We start from the raw sequence: 19,309 nt of genomic DNA on the forward strand, positions 1-19,309 counted from the left end.
TGACGTTAGCTACGCCCGACATATGCATGCAGCCGCAGGTGTTTACAGAGTGGGTAAGCATGTCCTGTGTTCCCCCAGCACCTGCCATGCATAATTTATATTGAAAGTGTAGATGTCAGTGGGAAAGGTTGTGTGAAAAGCATTGACCCACTTATTGTCAGACCTTGCTAATCAGGACTAGTCCCACTTTTTGTTTGACCTTGTTAATCAGGACTAGTCCCACTTATTGTCTGACCTTGTTAATCAGGACTAGTCCCACTTATTGTCTGACCTTGTTAATCAGGACTAAAACCTATTGGCAGACTTTATTAATCACGACCAGTCCCACTTATTGGCAGACCTTGTTAATCAGGACTAGTCCCACTTATTGGCAGACCTTGTTAATCAGGACTAGTCCCACTTCTGCTTGACTTATTAATCAGGCTAGACCTTGTTAATCAGGACAGGACTCCCACTTATTGGCGAACCTTGTTAATCAGGACTAATCCCACTTATTGGCAGACCTTGTTAATCAGGACTAGGACTACATTGTTAATAAGGACTACATTTTTTTAAACTGGAATATGAAATTTGTGTAGTAACAACTTCTTGGAATAACAAATCCTAGGTGGGGGGTAATGTTCCTTAGGAAGTTGTTACTGGATGTCGTGAAAAATGTGTTACATACACACACACCCAGACACCCCTGTACCTGACCACCGGCCTCAATCACGAGTGTGAACATAGCTCCATGGTGTATGAAATAACTGAGAGGCAGCTTTGTTACCTTTGCTACACAGAATATTTCATTTCATTGGTTATATAGCCTTGACAGTCAGTCATTTCACAAAACTGTGCCTTGAAAAGTTTTTGTTCACTTTGAGGTTCTACAAGTATTGAAAGGTTGTTGGAACTGGGTTATGTGGTACGAGAACTTATTATTCAACTTGTACACACTGAACTCTGGGATGTACTGTGTTATACACATGCATTATGAAGGTAGGGGATCCTCAGCTGTTCAACTGTGGTGGAGAGATACGAGCCAATTAGTCACAATAGATAGAGATATGGGCCATTTAATCTGAATAGATAGATTTGCAGAACACAGGGCGGTGCCCGTGTAGCCTGGTGGTTAAAGTGTTTGCTCATCACACTGAAGACCCGGGTTTGATTCCCCACATGGGTACAATGTGTGAAGCCCATTTCTGGTGTCCTACACCGTGATATTGCTGGATGGTATCAACACTCGTTGACAAAAGTAAAAATATCCTTGACATGGATATTTGTAACTTTATCAACTCATGTTGATATAATTGATATCAGTAGACACTTGGGTGAGATTCTCTATGTATGGGTTGATCTGTAGCGTGGTCTATCTGTCAACAGATTTTCAGTGAACTTCAACTGTGACTGTGGCGGAGATACGACAGGTTTCCATTTCAACCCACGTTTTGAAGATGGGGAAGTGGTCCGCAACGCTAACCTGGGGGGCTGGGGGGAGGAGGAGAAGGGACAAGGTGACTTCCCTTTCTCAAGAGGGGCAATGTTTGATGCACTGTTCATTGCTCAGGAGGACAGATTCAATGTAAGTGAAGGGCGATTTGTTGACAAACAGATATCAGTGGATGATAATTGTTCATGTCAGTAAACAATGTCTTCCCTCTGATTATCTTTCATGTGCTAATTTTTGGTGTGAAACAGAAGGGTTTTTTCAGACTGAAAGTAGTTCTGGCTTGGAGTTCATTTCATGTCATTTCTTCAGTGAAGTGTTCTCTGTTTTTCAAATTAATACAGTAATTCAGCTAGAAGGATTTCTATTAACTGAATTGAAAGAATCTCCAAATGTTTATTTTCATGTGTATTGTATACCAAAACCAGTGTAATCTCTACAATTACTGATCTGACTGCCGCTTGAATTCTCATTTGTAAAGTTGGTAGAAGTAGGCTTTGTTATCTTGATAATGTCAGTCAATGTAATAGTTATTCACCGTATAAGCAACCATACATTGTTTCAGATTTATGTCAATGAAATGCTTTTGCCCTGTTCAATTGCAGCTGTGGCGATCCAATGACATCCGCTACCTGACCATCAATGGAGATATCTCTATCTGTAGTGTAGAGTTTTGAGCCTCTTGTAAGTATTAATATATTTTACCAGGTGTTTTGAAATATTGTACACAGAATATTTCATTTCATTGGTTATATAGCCTTGACAGTCAGTCATTTCACAAAACTGTGCCTTGAAAAGTTTTTGTTCACTTTGAGGTTCTACAAGTATTGAAAGGTTGTTGGAACTGGGTTATGTGGTACGAGAACTTATTATTCAACTTGTACACACTGAACTCTGGGATGTACTGTGTTATACACATGCATTATGAAGGTAGGGGATCCTCAGCTGTTCAACTGTGGTGGAGAGATACGAGCCAGTTAGTCACAATAGATAGAGATATGGGCCATTTAATCTGAATAGATAGATTTGCAGAACACAGGGCGGTGCGGTAGCCTGGTGGTTAAAGTGTTTGCTCATCACACTGAAGACCCGGGTTTGATTCCCCACATGGGTACAATGTGTGAAGCCCATTTCTGGTGTCCTACACCGTGATATTGCTGGATGGTATCAACACTCGTTGACAAAAGTAAAAATATCCTTGACATGGATATTTGTAACTTTATCAACTCATGTTGATATAATTGATATCAGTAGACACTTGGGTGAGATTCTCTATGTATGGGTTGATCTGTAGCGTGGTCTATCTGTCAACAGATTTTCAGTGAACTTCAACTGTGACTGTGGCGGAGATACGACAGGTTTCCATTTCAACCCACGTTTTGAAGATGGGGAAGTGGTCCGCAACGCTAACCTGGGGGGCTGGGGGGAGGAGGAGAAGGGACAAGGTGACTTCCCTTTCTCAAGAGGGGCAATGTTTGATGCACTGTTCATTGCTCAGGAGGACAGATTCAATGTAAGTGAAGGGCGATTTGTTGACAAACAGATATCAGTGGATGATAATTGTTCATGTCAGTAAACAATGTCTTCCTCTGATTATCTTTCATGTGCTAATTTTGGTGTGAAACAGAAGGGGTTTTTTTTCAGACTGAAAGTAGTTCTGGCTTGGAGTTCATTTCATGTCATTTCTTCAGTGAAGTGTTCTCTGTTTTTTCAAATTAATACAGTAATTCAGCTAGAAGGATTTCTATTAACTGAATTGAAAGAATCTCCAAATGTTTATTTTCATGTGTATTGTATAACAAAACCAGTGTAATCTCTAATTACTGATCTGACTGCCAGTTGAATTCAAATTTGTAAAGTTGGTAGTAGACTTTGTTATCTTGATAATGTCAGTCATTGTAATAGTTATTCACTGTCGTAACCATTGTTTCAGATTTATGTCAATGAGAAATACTTTGCCCTGTTCAATTACCGCTGTGACGTCAATGACATCCGCTACCTGACCATCAATGGAGATATCTCTATCTGTGATGTCGAGTTTTTTGAGCCTCTTGTAAGTATTAATATATTTACCTCAGGTCATTTTGAAAATATTGTGGTTATAATAGTAACTATTCAGGACATTGTTTTGAAGATGAAACTTTTGTTCTGTTTCTTCAGCCAGATGACTTCATGAAAGAGATCCCCTCCGGTCTTGAGAATAGCGACATGATTGTTGTCAAAGGGTTCTTCTACCCAGAGGGAGACAGGTACACAACAACATACTTAGAAATAATTGAATTAGGATTTTGTTCAAAACGCTAACTTTGGAAGGGAAAGCTGATCAAAGTTCATCATATTTCATTTTAATTTCAGGACATTCTATGATTTAACATATCCAGCAAAATTAGCTTTTTGTGGGTTTTTTTTTAAAACTAGAGGATAAATTGTTTTGTTTTTTTTCAGGAATATATTATTTAAATAAAACAATTCCTAACTCGGTATCAGTGGCCAAGAGGTGAAAGATAATCATTTACAATGGTTAATACGGAGATTTGTTTTAACGACTTGGACACTGAATGTGTTCTCCTAGTGTATCTCACTTTCCCTGAACCACATTATCTTCCCTTCTGCCTGACACTGCCTGTAATGCAAACATCCTGAGTGAAGCAAGTCTAGGTTACCTCAGGTTCAGGGCCTTTTATCATCTGCAAGAAAACTACTCACTTCAGAGGCGGGGCTACAGTGTAAATATATCAAACTGCCATGGCTGGCTGGACCAAAATGTTTGCTTGGTCAGGAATCTTTTCCAATCTCGCAGGGGCTCCTTTTGTTTCCATCAGCATTACATATATTCAGGAACTACAGTAAGCATTAGTCTAGTGTCATCAATTTCTCTTCCACCTTTCATTTAGTTTTGCGATCAACCTCATGAACGGCGACAGCCTTGAGGATGACGTGGGCCTTCACTTCAACCCCCGACGCGGGGAGGGGGAGGTGGTCCTGAATAACCGCGTGGATGGGGAGTGGTTAGAGGAGGAGCGAGAAGCAATACCCAATGCATTCCAAGAGTTACTTCCCTTTGAGGTCAAAATTGTTGTCAAGAAGAACAAGTTCAAGGTTGGAGAAAGCTTTGTGCTCATCATACTTTATTAGATGATACATGATATACTGATAAGAAAGAGGGACAGAGCATGAGAAGCAAAGATAGAGTGTGTGAAAGCCAAGATAGATAGGGGAGAATTTACCTCACCACACTGAAGGTAGTTAAATTTACATTAAACTGGATACACTGTTGTTTTTAGTGTGTAATGTGAGTAGATAGATGTGCCTTCCCACTTGGTCAAATTTCATAAACAGAAGTTTTGAATGTAGTTGTATCATGACCTTCCTCTATAATATCACCCTTAGTATCTGGTGTATTCAAACATGGGACTGTCCTGCTCCTTTCTCCTAGTTGTGTTTTGTTTCCAATGACATGTTTTTACTGTTCTTCTTAGATCTATGTGAATGGCAAGAAGCTGACCAGCTTCCGCTCACGGTGTAGCGTGGATGCCATGCGGAGAATTAACGTGAATGGCAATGCCTACTTCTACCAAGCCAAACTACTCAGGAGACTGGTGAGTCTACAAACTGTGTCGTTTACAAAACACATGGCCTGTGTGGTTTACATAAATATATGACAAAGTCTACCACAGTAGTTGGTTATCAGATAACTAGTGCAAAGTGCACTGCACAATCCATGGCCTCTACAAACATCTAAAAAACTATTTAGAAAGATTGAATACTAGTTTATACTGTACAAGTAGTCAACATCCTGAACAAGTTGTACTTGTGAATTTGCCCCATTAAACTGAATATACTGAGATGCACAAAATCCTTCTGACTGAAAGTCAGTTGAGGTTATGCCATAGCCTGTTTGTCTGTTGAGTATCCGAAGCCATTGGACCAGTGAAGCCAAACTGGACACTCCAGACTTGCACCTCAGTACTGAGAGAGTTTCATCTGTTTGAGCTGATACAGCTTTCAGTGATGTTGGGGTGGACTTAACTACAAACATACATTTGACAGCCATACATTAGTCAATTTGGTTACTTTAGTAAAAATCTCTCCAAATGATATATTCATGCTTATTGTATGCCAATGATTAGTATGCTACAAAAGTGGTGTGTGCCCCCTATTGTATCATTCTTTCAGACAACTAGTAAGTTGTACATCTAACAAAACATCACCAACATGGTATACAACTTCTGTGCATTGACACAGATAATTGGGGCATTTTAATGACTGCATGTAAATTGAAAGGCCTAGTGCACTTTGAGGTTTAATTTTGAGATACAAATGTTAGAAGAATTATTTTTTTATCAGGAATTGCCAGATGTTGAAAGAATCCCAAGTAACTTGCAGCCAGGCGGTTGGGTTGTTGTCAACGGAACGGCCAAGAAGGAAGCCCAGAGGTAATGAGGTGTGGCTGGGAGAGAGGATGACTGCTTGGTCCTGTGGGGTAGAATCAGTCCCCAGCAACATCTGTTAGTTGTAGGTGATGGATTGTGTGGAGAGAGGACGACTGCTTGGTCCTGTGGGCTAGAACCAGTCCCCAGCAACATCTGTTAGTTGTAGGTGATGGATTGTGTGGAGAGAGGCAACTGCTTGGTCCTGTGGGCTAGAACCAGTCCCCAGCAACATCTGTTAGTTGTAGACGATGGATTGTGTGGAGAGAGGCAACTGCTTGGTCCTATGGGGTAGAACCAGTCCCCAGCAACATCTGTTAGTTGTAGGTGATGGATTGTGTGGTGAGACTTTGTGACTTGGCCCATGGCATGTCCACCTGACCCAACAGAAGCTCTCAATATCATCCATTAGATTATCTCAACTATACTGTCAGCATCATATAGCTGGAATATTGCTGAGGGCGGCGTTAAACAACAAAACAACCAACCAAGACTCAACTAATATATTGCTGATGTGATCTTCAACAACAATCAAACAATCGGATTACTTGAAGGTCAAATTCCTAAATATATCAGATAGGATATACATGATGTCATAGTAATTAGTTTGTAATGGTTCAGCAGGGAGAGAAATGCAATTTTTCTGAAGGGGGCCATTGGGCACCATATAGATAATTTAGGTGTGCCTTTGTGAAATTAAGTGTAAGAAATTTACCTTTTTATGATGCAGTTAAACTTAAAACATTACAACTGTCATTTCGGCTTATTGCTAACAAATTAGTACACATTATGTAAACCTGTAAACTTGAGTGCTGGATTTCCTGAACACTGTCAAGAATGCAAGAATAGTTCCGCTTCATTTGTCCAGAACCCATAAACAAACCAATAACCTATGTTATCATCCAAAACAGGATTTCCTGTTACGAGCACTGGCATTCAATATGGCCACACTCATGTTAAGCTGTGCCACTGATAGTTTGATGGGGTACAAAAATAGGTTTCAAATCATTTGAGTTGGTCAAATTTATTACATTTTCAATGAATCATGGTGAGTATTATTTTTATATTTTTAGTTGTGCAGCTGGGGCACATTAAAAATATTTCATCTGTGCCCCTCCAACATTTACCATGCCATGACACAAACTAAGCACTATTTCGATCCCTGTTAATGGATTTGAGCATTAAAGTTAGAGACGGTGTTGGGGAAGTGGTACAAAGGTTGCTTTGCCCACCAAGCTCTAGTTTGATTCCTCACATACATTCCACTGTTGGTGGCCAGCTGTGATGTGAGTAGAATATTGCAAAAACTAAGTACAACAACATGAATTATTGAACACTTTGTGAAGATAGTTATCTGGTTGAAGTATGTCTTAAATTTACAAGTATCAAGTGTATTATATCTCCATTCTGTTACAGTGAAATAATCTTGACCATAGTATTTTTATTCCTAACTCCCCTAATTTTGACAAACAGGAGGAATATAGAGAACAGCAGAATGTCCGTTTGAATATTTCCTGATGAAACTTGCTACAAAGATCAGTCAATAGGTGAACTGGTTCATCTGTTTGGGATTTTTTTAAAGAACTGCACAGCATTATTTTCTATTTCACTGAATTGAATTTATTCGATGGCAGTAAACCAGAAGTGGGGTTTAAGTAGCCAAACTTCTGTCCCCGAATTGCACTGGATGGGGGATGTCATTTCCTGATTCCGCTTGTTTCTAAAGTGATTTCACCCTCTCCATCTCTTATCAGCAATACAACACAGAACACTGCCATTGTATTATTTGACTGAGGCTCATAACAAAGCTTGCAGGATGATTGGGACCTACCAGTATGTTTATTTTCTGGTTCCACTAATAGGTAATGGAGTATCTTATAGCAGTTGTCAGAATTAGGTCACTGAAACTACAGGTAATTATAACTGACCTATCTTAGGGACCGTTAATGATTTATGGCTGATGATGATTTTAAGGGGGTCACCCATTTTGTTTGGAGGGTCATCAATTTTGTACGAGTACCCCATGGGGCTCAGTACTCGTACCACTATCAATCGCTTTTCAATGTCCTTTGCCAGATGGTCCTCGAGGACCAAAATCTTTGACTGCTCTGTACTCAAGCTTATCAATTTCTACCGTTTCAATAGGGATACATGAATAGGGGTCACATGACCGGATTGTAGCAACATGTGCATGTCAATGTTACGTTTATGTGAATGATATAAACCATTCTTCAGTATCATAGTTATTTTTTTCATGCACATATCAGAAGCATTTTAGGTTCAAAACTTTTTGATAGCCTGTTGTACATGCTTCTCCATAAAAATGATCATCACAGACACCCCAAGCCATATATTATGAACGGTCCCTTATGGTGTAGTAGTTGTACAAATGAGGTCACTGAAACTGCTGGTAGTTGTAACTGAAATATCTTATGGTGTAGCAGTTGTAAAAATGAGGTCACTGAAACTGCTGGTAGTTGTAACTGAAATATCTTATGGTGTAGCAGTTGTAAAAATGAGGTCACTGAAACTGCTGGTAGTTGTAACTGAAATATCTTATGGTGTAGCAGTTGTAAGAATGAGGTCACTGTAACTCAATTTTATCTTCTTTTGTTAGTTTTGCCATCAACCTGCAGTGCGGTGACAGTGGTGATTACAACACAGACATTGCCCTCCACTTCAATCCGCGCTTCAGCGGGGAGGACTCTGTCCGCAACACCCATGAGGATGGTAGCTGGGGAGAGGAAGAGCTGGAACAACCCAACTTCCCCTTTGAACCCAAGGATGCTTTTGAAGTAGCCATCAACTGTCTTGAAGACCGATACAGAGTGAGTTGTTTACACCTTCGTATAAACACTTGTTGGTCAGATGAACATAGTAACTGACCAGTGGTATTCCTGTCCCATATGTATAGAACACCTGCTGTTGATTTGGGTTCATATATGCTATTAGATTGGTAACTTGGTTTATTGCAACAAAAAGAAGAGACACCTTGGCAGGTTTATTGTCTTACTCAATACATTTTTTGTCCAGGGCCTCAAAACATGATCCCTTCCAAGTTACAGCCCTCAGCTATGAAGGATTTCCCTGATTCTTGGGTTTTAGTAAACATCTTTAGTCTTCCTTTCCATGTGGTACTGAAATGCTGTAATAGATCTTACATATTTTTCATACTGGTTCAGTGCCTAAATCACTTTAAATGGTCATTGCAATTTTATGGTATTCCACTGAGACCTGTGGATCAGGAGTTGCTGAGCTTTCAAGGAATGTAAGATCATGATCCTTGTGTTGCAGATCTATGTGAATGGGTATCACTACGTGGACTATAACCATCGTATCGACTACCACCGAGTGTGCCATCTCATGCTGACTGGCGATGCCAACTTCTTCGAGCCAGAGTTTTTCTAAGCTGTCCATCTGCAGGTATGTCAGATCAGGAGTAGACTATGCTCATTTAGTAGGATTGGGTATTGTTAATCATATAATCAGTTGGTTATTTGACAGTTGGACAAACTTTCTGAAAAAGACCTTAATGTGGTGTAAAAACTGTAATTTTCACTGTGACAGTTATGTATCACTGCAAACAAGATATCAATTAGCTTTGATCTTCATTTTAACTTTTATGCATTTACTACAAAATCTAAATATTATGAATACTCTGGTTGATGAGAAGTTTTTCTCGTACAATCTCTTGCTCCCTGATTTGTTTTGTAGCCTCTGTCTTGTTTCAGGAAAGCCTGGCAAGTCTTCCCATGTTCAGCTCAAGAACAATTTCACTGTGATATAGGACTTGTGAACTCGTCAAATCATTTGTAAATTTATTATCATTCAGCATTGACTGGGCAACCAGGACTGCTTCTGGCATTATTATTCTTCATTTGAATTTATCTATTACTATTAACCCTGTTACTTCTCAATGCAAAATTGATGTGTTGATCCTGTCAAATACAACCTCAATCTGTCAAAACTCATGGTAACTCAACAAAGACAGTTTAAAATTGTCATACTTATATTTAGTATGTTTGAGTTTGATACTGCTTGCAGCTTTAGTCCATGCATCAGGTTTCTGGCATATGAGATAATCTAAGTTTGTTAATTTCTTTCTGTAATTCTGGTGGAATACTAATAAGCATGTTTGATCAGTTCAAAAGTTTTACTCTTATTTGAATGCAAGCCAAGTCAGCTTTTCTAATAAAACTTGCATATATAATACTCACTTGTTTCATGTTTGTATAACAACTCACTTAGTGAATCTGATCCAGACAATCCAGTCATCGTATCCCTCCATGGCTTGATGTCAATCAACTGAGTCTTGTGGACAGAAGCACTTGTAAACCACTATAAGAAAATAGTCATGCGAACACCTTCAAATCTTTCACTTACGTTCTTCTCAGAATAACACTCTAGGGTTTCCAATGCTCATCTGAACATTGTAAATGTTGACAAACAACAAAGACTGATTTAACAAATATTCTGTAATTATAAATGATATAAATAATACATAAAATTACAACACACGGGCTACAGAGATCCCGCATGGCTCTTACCACAAGACTCCTACTGAAAATGTATTGTGATCTAGAGGTATGCAGGGCAAATGGCATGAAGCAGCAGCAACAGCATCAAGATCTGAGGCCTCATTTTCAATAGCATGCAGGACATGTCACATCTGGACTGGTCTCCATGGCAGAAATGTCATGAATACTATCCTGTATTTCCTCTCAATAGAATAGTAACTTGTAAAACCTTTCACTTGGGAACATTAATAGGTCATGATATCAATGCAAAATCTAAAATTCAGTATTCAAAACTTTTGTTGACAGACTACTAATCCATCAGAAATAAGAACATGCCATACACTGAAGTCTTTAATACACTACTCGTTAATGGGACTACAGTACTCAATGATGCTGTGCTGATACCAATGGAACTGCATCCCTGCATGTAGGGGAATAACATCTAATACTGTATGAGGAGCATGCAGACATGGTTCTATAGAATCTGAAGAAGCACAACAATAGACTTGTCAGATCTGGTCAGTATTTGATACACTTTGGAGCAGGTAATGTTACATTATATTAACTAAGAGATCTAATACAAATATAATCCTCTAAAAAACTTCCAGTAGAAAACAAGAATACTTTTCCTTTGAACTATACAAATGTTTTTGACAAGTCATGTAATAGAATTGTCTAGTATACAGAATATTTCATAATGACCAAATTATTCCTTACTTTACAGATTGTATTGGCAAAATGCCAAGAAAGAAAATAAGGGAAACCTGAAAAACTAATTTTTTCAAAATCGGTACTTTCCTCAATTGTCTGGAAAACATGAATGAATTTGGTCTGGCCTAGCATAATAAAATAAGGTTTTCTTTTCAGCAGTTCTATCAAAATTGATCCAAAATAGATCACCATATCCCTATTGCTGACTCTGTCCTACATTCAACTTGCTAGGACTTCCCCCCAACAACTCCGAGAAACTCATGTTAAGATTGTTGAAGTGCACATCATACCTATGAACAGTCGTGTGGACTTGCACAATCTGTGTGGGTGGTGGACTTCACATGAAGAAACCACTGAAGTGGAAAAGCGTTTCACAGATATTAGCAGAACTGTTAATATGCAGTGGATACATATCTTCTCTTTAAATATACATAGACCATCTATACAACGTGTAGTTATCTGATAATTCTTACTTAGATATTATTTTGAACATCATCTTCATGTGTTTGCACAATGCATGACAAAACTGACCAAGTTATGATATGATAAATTCAAGCAGTTGATCAGTACTAAATGATGTGTACAGAAAAACTGAAACAATCTGTTGAACAATACCCCAGTACATACTGATAAAAAAATCTGTATATGAAGGAGTTAATAATGCAGGGTATTATACCAACTTATACTATTACAAAGCATGTCATGATTTTGATGATTACTTGTTCACAATGCTTTACAAGAACCATATGGACACTATACATGTAATATAAGAAGATTGATTGGCCTTAAAATACACTTGGTTCTCTGCAGCGTCAAGTGAGAACCCCTGGGAGCCTCACATTTCAGAAGTACAACATACAGGTCGTCTGTATCAATGTTTCAAACACCAATGAGTGAGTCTGGTTTAATGCCTTTTAAATACATATCACCGAGTGTCTGTTTGCTGTGTGAGGAAGCCCAGCAGTGATACATGTCACAGACTTGTGGCTTTCACAAACATTGCTAAAGTATGGTCCTGAGAAACATAGGAACATCAGGGCAAATGGCATTTGAAACCACAATCAAAGGCTGCTGGCACATCTGGGAGGTGCATGTCTAAACAAAGAATTGCAGCACCTTCAATGATGGCCGCTGTATTCCCTACAATCATCACTGCCTGAGAACAAGGTATTTTGTAAAGCACATGTCACAAAGGTACTTATATGTTGTTGGAACAAATGCCTGTCATCTTCTGCTCACCAACTTACAAGTACAATAGCAGAGCTATTTTAAACATTGGTGCCATTGTTTCTGGGTTACTGTATACACTGTCACATGACCAATACCAATCACATTCATTTTCAAAAATTCAAAATCCAAATATATGATCACTTGTTAGCAACACTGCTTTTTCAGAATTTTCAGCTTTGTTCAGTATTCACATACATACATCTCTCTTATGACTAATCTGGGAGAAGAGCCACATTACAAACTTGATATGTCATTACATTATCTACACAGGAGGGAAAGTTCAGTTTACTACACTCTTTCATCATGGGATTTCAGTGTCCAGTAAACTGAAGATGATAAAACTGCAGTCAACTGGTAAAGATGAAGTCTGGGTGTATTGTTCTAGTGTGGGATTGTTATGGTCATATACATTTCATCTGTGAGTACAGGAAGCTAGCACAGTTCTAGGAGATACGGTTATGGACAATAAATCCAGTAGCAGAGCATACATTATACTAGTGTCACAAACACACCAACAGCAGAACATTTACTCCTCCTATTTGCTAGCTTACAAAATCAATCCACACAAAGCCTTCATTATCTTGAACTAAGGTTTTGAGGGAAAAAAGTTTGTAAACCAACAAATAAAAAAATACAAGGTCAGAGAAACAAGTTCATTCTATAAGCAGCAGTGAACAAAATACATGTTTTCTGTTACTATGAAAATCACAACTTTTTTTATTAAAATGTAACACGTTCATCATGTTGACAATCTACATAAATAATTCTAGGAATGAGATTCTTTCTTACCCTAAATCTTTCTGTCCTTTTTCAGTCAATAAGTATATTCAAACCAATCAGCCCAAACATTGTCGATGACTACAGATATACTCTGATCAGTAGGACAAGAGAAAGTTCCCTATGACAGAGAGCCCATTTCAGATTCCATAATGAATAATAACATCATGTTAAATGTGCCTTTAAGCTGATCCATTCAAAATAGGGTGGGCTGGCACTTCAGTTTATAGTATTAGCTATTTATTCCTTGTCTCTGGCTTTCACAAGTTGCCATACCTTGCAGTCACTACTCACCAACTTAAATATTACATAAAGGGAGATAACCCAACAACCACTTCAAAATATAGAAATAAGAAAACTTGAAAAGGAGATAAGCTAAGGGAAACTAACCAAAATGAAACAAACAAAATTACTGTAAGAGCTAGTATGACTGCATGTAAGACATGGCAGTATGATAACTATTTCTTTTTACTTAACCAAGGTAAGAAATTAAGCCTGAGAGTGAAGGGGTTTGGTTTTATGTTCACCGATGCTGTGTTTATTTGCCAAAAGCTGCTACTTAATACTAAATCATAGAAAACATCCTTTATATGGATACATTTTTTATGGTATTTTACTGTTGTGATATTATTTTATGATAAATTCTCTCTCATAATTCTTAAGAATGGTTCTGTATGAGTTTTTTTTATGTTTGTATATATGCTGTTGCTGTTTTCATGTATCTACAGAAGGGAGACATAAATAAACTATTGTCTGTCTGTCTTAACCCTCATGTCAAAGTTGTTGCAATGACCTCAAGCATCCCCTTAATTTGAAATTGCGCTGAACCAATGTTGCACTAATATTATATCTGTATCCAAACGATCTAAAAGAGCTAAAGCCCCATCTGGGTTCAGGAATATGTAGCAGCTTCTGTGAAACATTGTGTACATTGACAAATGATCAGCTTATATATAACATAGGTGCACAGTTACCATGTATTGTTTGGGGCTTCACAATCGGCAATAGCCTTATCTTACTTACGTGTTTATTTCAAATCTCTAATATTAAACTCACAAAGGTACAACAAACCAAATACATGTTTCACAGATTGCATGTGTTAAACTACAAAGAGAAAAGATAAATTTCAATTTAAATAATAATGATTTTGATCATTCCGTGTCCATGACATTTAAACAATGGGAGAGGTCTCAGAAATAGGTGAAATTAAATGTGATATCTGCTCTTTTCATGAAAACTCAAATAAAGACTGGACGCAATAGGGAAATATACCTAGAGGAGACAAAAACAAAACATCTGGAATCTTAAACATTCCCACAACAAACTAACAGAAAGGGTATGTGGCAATTCTGAGTAATTACTTTGTGACCTTACCTACAAACAACACACAATGCACGGACTGCAACTCACAAGATTTCTTAAACAAGAATATAATGCATTTCTGATGACCAGAAACAAACATACCAGGCAATAAGAGGGAAGGCACTAAATGGTATATATAAACATAGCTATATCACAAATATAGCAAAGAACATACGACACTGGTAAGGAATCATTACAAAAACAATATCCCATGTTCTATCTCTCAATCATAGAGTAGAGCAACAATCTTAAAACTATAGCTTACACTTGACCGCATTGCACAAAATTACTGACACAACATCAACTATTATACAGTAGCATAGAACACACTTGAAGGATGTAAGCATGTTTCAGCTATACGGTGAATAATAAGCAGATGTTTACATGCAAATAGTTTCACTGTGCATGGTGTATTGTTGACACATGTACTCTACCCAGTGGGGAAATTGCAATGCCATTAAAAAAAACCAACCTTCAGTGAAACACAAGTGTTATAGATACAAACATTTGTTCAGGCAAAGCTGCTTGGACAAACCAGGCATAATATGCAATATTCATACAACAGTGATGCTTGATCTCCTGTACACAGCACTTCAGCATGTTCACAAACACAAATAACAAAATGCTTGTGTATCCTCCCATCTTAGCCTAAAATAATGTCATATGTATGTTAGGCAGTAATATAACTAACACTTATCATTAATTTTAGCACATTCAGTTCTGCATCAAATCCACAAAGATTACTTACCATGTGAATTTAATAAAGGATTTACAAACTGCACCACAGTTTCAAGTCAAAGGGGAACTAATCCTCATTGCTTCAATATGTAGATACTTAGCATGCTTACTATTTTGCTGAGACAATAGCTTCTATCTTCTTGTCAGTCCTAACTGACCATACTGGAAACACACTGAGTTATAGAGCGAGTGAGTTCTACATCACTGTTTACAATATTCCGGCCATACACGGCAGGAAGCTTCAGGCACTGTACCATGTGGAACCCTCATATAATGCTTGATGTATTATTGTTCCACCATACCTCTAACATAGGAAGCACCTAGCATAACTACTTTCTGACACATATTCATTCACAATTACATCTTTGAGTTCAGTGGAAACAAAAGGAACAGCAGGGGGTACATGCATCACGTTTAGTAGCTTATTTGGTAAGGGGGACAATTACATTGATTAGTCTTTAACAAAAATCAACACTTACCTCCCTCACTTTAAGCAACCACTGTTTCAGAAACCTGATGTGAGGTGTATTTTGCTTCAAACTTATTGCAGTTTACCTTTACCTCCACACTGAAAACTTGTGTTAATGGATTAACATGCACTCACTACAAATAATCTTGGTGTCAAACATTGTGTTCTATGAAACAACACAGGGATAACAAAAACATTTAACAGAAATAAAAAAGGAGAAGCAGTTGTGCGACTTATGCCAGCAAACAGGTCTGTGAAACCATACCCCATACTACTTTGGTCATGTATTTCAGTACAGGATAGGTGCTGGATAGCTGGAAAGTCCAAACTTTGAGAAGTGTTTGGAACAAGTTCAACAATCTAATAATAACAAATGTCCACGTACCTATTTACCAAATTACATTTTCAAATATCTGTACAACCTCATAAATTCAATTTGCATTGACTCAGCAGATATTCATATACACACAAACGACTTTCTCAGTGTTCTTGATTTCTCTCTAAAGCAGATGTAAGCTGATTGGTTTGTTGCCTGTCAGATATAAGATCAACCCTGATTGGTTTGATGCCTGTCAGTGGTACAGATATAGTGATTGGTGTGTGATGAAGATGATATTGATCCAGGGGTCTCTCTTTAGTTTTTCTTCTTCTGGGGCCCCCTAGGGGGCGTGATTGGTCGACCCGAGTTTAATCCTCCATACTGGTACTTGGCTTTCTTCTCAGATGGTTTCAATATCTATCAACAAAAAAGCAATTCTTGTATCAGCCTAGTCTGAGAAAAGCTGCAAGTGAGTGAATGATTTGCATCACATTCAGCCATAAACAATTTACAGCAAACTATGTTCATAGCCAACTGACGGACATACTTGTTTTCTCGGCCCAGGAACTAGCTTTTGTGAAATGGGTATAATTTGGTCATGGGCTGAAATCTGGTCCCTCTGAGTTTGTTATAACTGTATCCAACTGTTAACTGCAGCTGTCTGTATATCTATTTGACCAGGGATCCAGATAATATGGCCCAAATATGTTCTGTCTATAAGCCCACATATGTTTTACAGATTGCTTCTGTAAACTTCAGCCTGATTGAAGTACAACAGTGAAAACCGTAAAACCCTTCTTTATACTAGACCTTTGCTTCAGACCTCTTGGCAATAAATCAGCTACTAGGCCAAGCATGAGTTATTGCTATAACAGTGTGGGCTGAATGTGTGCGGGAAGTGACAGATGTTGTAGATACCACCTCTAGAAATATAACAAGCACAGCTAGGATGGATGATATCCTGGGGATCCTACATTTCAACAGATATAGTGCCAGGGCAAATTGCAGCACCTTCGTCGTATGGCCAACTGCATATTGCATGGTACAAAAAAGCAAAGCTCACCTGAAATGAACACATGAGTGTATCGTCTACAGACATCATTCCTCCAGCATTGTCAAACTCTCCACAGTAGTTTGGTGCAGAGAACAATGTAACCAACTGTCGTTTAGCGAAGAATTCGTACCCATCTTCCACCACCTACAACATACAGCAACACTGTATACAACTGATTGCACACATGTCAACTGTTCTGACTTGATATACCCATGAATATAAATGGCAAAAAGTTTCTGTCCTGAGTGAGTGAGTGAGGTTTTACGCCAATTTTAGCAATATTCCAGCAATATCACAGCAGGGGACACCAGAAATGGGCTTCACACATTATATCCGAGTTTTAGGTGCGACAAGACAATGCTTTAACCACTAGGCTTCCCCACTGCCCCTCATGCCAATTGGATACATATCCTGACACAACAAAGCTTTATATTGGGATAGGAGATAATTAATCAACAGATCAAATCACATCAGTAGGTACTAGAATTACTGCTCTTTCTGAATACAACATACAGATTTGTTTGTCTCTACACCTGCAATTTGGTAAGGGACCGTTCATAATTTATGGCTAGAGGGGGTGATGATGATTTTAAGGGGGGATCACCCATTTTGTTCTGGTGAGGTGGGGAGTTTGTCATCAATTTCATACACATGTACTAGGGGGGTCAGTAATTTTGTACATAAAATATATTTTAAAAATGCTTTGAAAGTATGGGAAGGGGAGGGTGAGGGTGGGGGTGTAATGATTTTGTACATGAAATGCAGGGTGTGTGTGTGTGTGTGTGAGTGGGGGTCACTTAGTTTGTACATAACATTTTGAGGGGGCACTCACATTGTACATGCTTCTTCATAATAATCATCATCAACCCCCCTAGCCTTAAATTATCCCTAACAAGGATAACAGAAAACATCTCTGTACCTGATGTGCCCTGCAGATGAGATCCAGATCATGTCGACTTAGGAACTTGCACACAACGTCTGCTCCAAAGGTGAAGGACACACCTCGGTCATTCTCTCCCCAACCTTGAACTTCCTTGTCCGGATCTGACCACAGCAAGTCGCACAACAACCCTGCAACACAAGCAAGAAGACAGTGTCAATGTATAGGAGTTATACCTGTGATAGCACCTCCTGAGAACAAATTCTATGTGTGTAAATACCTTGAGGCAAAAATTAACCTTTAGTATGTATCTTCTGGAACAAATTACTCTCTTTCTAGATCTCAGGACCAGACCACATCATTGAAATGTTGGTCCATGTTAACATGAGAAGTATGGTCTCCATGTACAGGATGTGGGTCTGAGTGTAAGTCTCCATCCTCAGAGGGGGTGTCTGAGTGTAGGTCTCCATGTACAGGATGTGTGTCTGAGCGTAAGTCTCCATGTACAGGATGTGTCTGAGTGTAGGTCTCCATCCTAAGGCTGTGTGTCTGAGTGTAGGTCTCCATCTTCAGGCTGTGTGTCTGAGTGTAGGTCTCCATCTTCAGGCTGTGAGTCTGAGATTAGGTCTCCATCCTAAGGCTGTGTGTCTGAGCATAGGTCTCCATCTTAAGGCTGTGTGTCTGAGTGTAGGTCTCCATCCTCAGGCTGTGTGTCTGAGTGTAGGTCTCCATCTTCAGGCTGTGTGTCTGAGTGTAGGTCTCCATCTTCAGGCTGTGTGTCTGAGTGTAGGTCTCCATCTTCAGGCTGTGTGTCTAAGTGTAGGTCTCCATATTCAGGCTGTGTGCATATAAGTGTAGGTTTCCATCCTCAGGCTGTGTGTTTAAGTGTAGGTCTCCATCCTCAGGGTGTATGTCTCCATGTACAGGATGTGTGTCTCAGCGTAGGTCTCCATGTGCAGGATGTGTCTAAGCATAAGTCTCCAAGTACAGGATGTGTGTCTGAGTATAGGTCTCCATCCTCAGGTTGTTTCTGAGTGTAGGTCTCCATCTTCAGGCCGTGTGTCTGAGATTAGGTCTCCATCCTCAGGCTATGTGTCTGAACGTAGGTCTCCATTTTCAGGCTGTGTGTCTGAGTGTAGGTCTCCATCCTCAGGCTGTGTGTCTGAGTGTAGGTCTCCATCCTCAGGCTGCATGTCTAAGTGTAGGTCTCAATCTTCAGGCTGTGTGAGTAGAAGTGTAGGTCTCCATCCTCAGGCTGTGTGTCTCCATGTACAGGATGTGTGTCTCAGCGTAGGTCTCCATGTGCAGGATGTGTCTGAGCATAGGTCTCCATCCTCAGGATGTGTGTCTGAGTATAGGTCTCCATCCTCAGGTTGTGTTTCTGAGTGTAGGT

The 19,309-nt window shown here is 39.0% G+C and overlaps 2 protein-coding genes across 4 annotated transcripts in view; one reads left to right on the top strand and one right to left on the bottom strand.

Annotated features, from left to right (window-relative positions):
- The window catches only part of LOC124260841 (galectin-4-like), a 39,826-nt gene extending 29,755 nt beyond the window's left edge, over positions 1-10,071 (top strand). The window contains 9 exon segments of the mRNA XM_046695161.1: positions 1,366-1,564; positions 3,363-3,482; positions 3,590-3,678; positions 4,324-4,528; positions 4,909-5,028; positions 5,777-5,865; positions 8,477-8,687; positions 9,154-9,282; positions 9,591-10,071. Of these exon segments, the coding sequence (XP_046551117.1) occupies positions 1,366-1,564; positions 3,363-3,482; positions 3,590-3,678; positions 4,324-4,528; positions 4,909-5,028; positions 5,777-5,865; positions 8,477-8,687; positions 9,154-9,267 (1,147 nt within the window). The 3' untranslated portion in view covers positions 9,268-9,282; positions 9,591-10,071.
- LOC124260842 (serine/threonine-protein phosphatase PP1-beta catalytic subunit) overlaps positions 9,079-19,309 on the bottom strand; it is a 29,571-nt gene continuing 19,340 nt past the window's right edge. The window contains exons 7-10 of one of the 3 annotated variants that reach the window (XR_006894188.1): positions 17,956-18,107; positions 17,046-17,180; positions 15,319-16,399; positions 9,079-9,093 (exon numbers count right to left, since the gene is read on the bottom strand). Coding sequence is in view for 1 of the 3 variants with exons in the window: in XM_046695163.1 (XP_046551119.1) it covers positions 16,298-16,399; positions 17,046-17,180; positions 17,956-18,107 (389 nt within the window). In the remaining 2 variants the exon portion in view is untranslated. Of the gene's footprint in view, positions 9,094-10,319; positions 16,400-17,045; positions 17,181-17,955; positions 18,108-19,309 lie in introns of those variants that run through there. The other 2 variants (XR_006894187.1, XM_046695163.1) reach the window with 2 other exon arrangements.

The sequence above is a fragment of the Haliotis rubra genome, unplaced genomic scaffold, assembly GCF_003918875.1.
Source record: "Haliotis rubra isolate DU_JTF1 unplaced genomic scaffold, ASM391887v1 Scf78, whole genome shotgun sequence".
NCBI lineage: Eukaryota > Metazoa > Mollusca > Gastropoda > Lepetellida > Haliotidae > Haliotis > Haliotis rubra.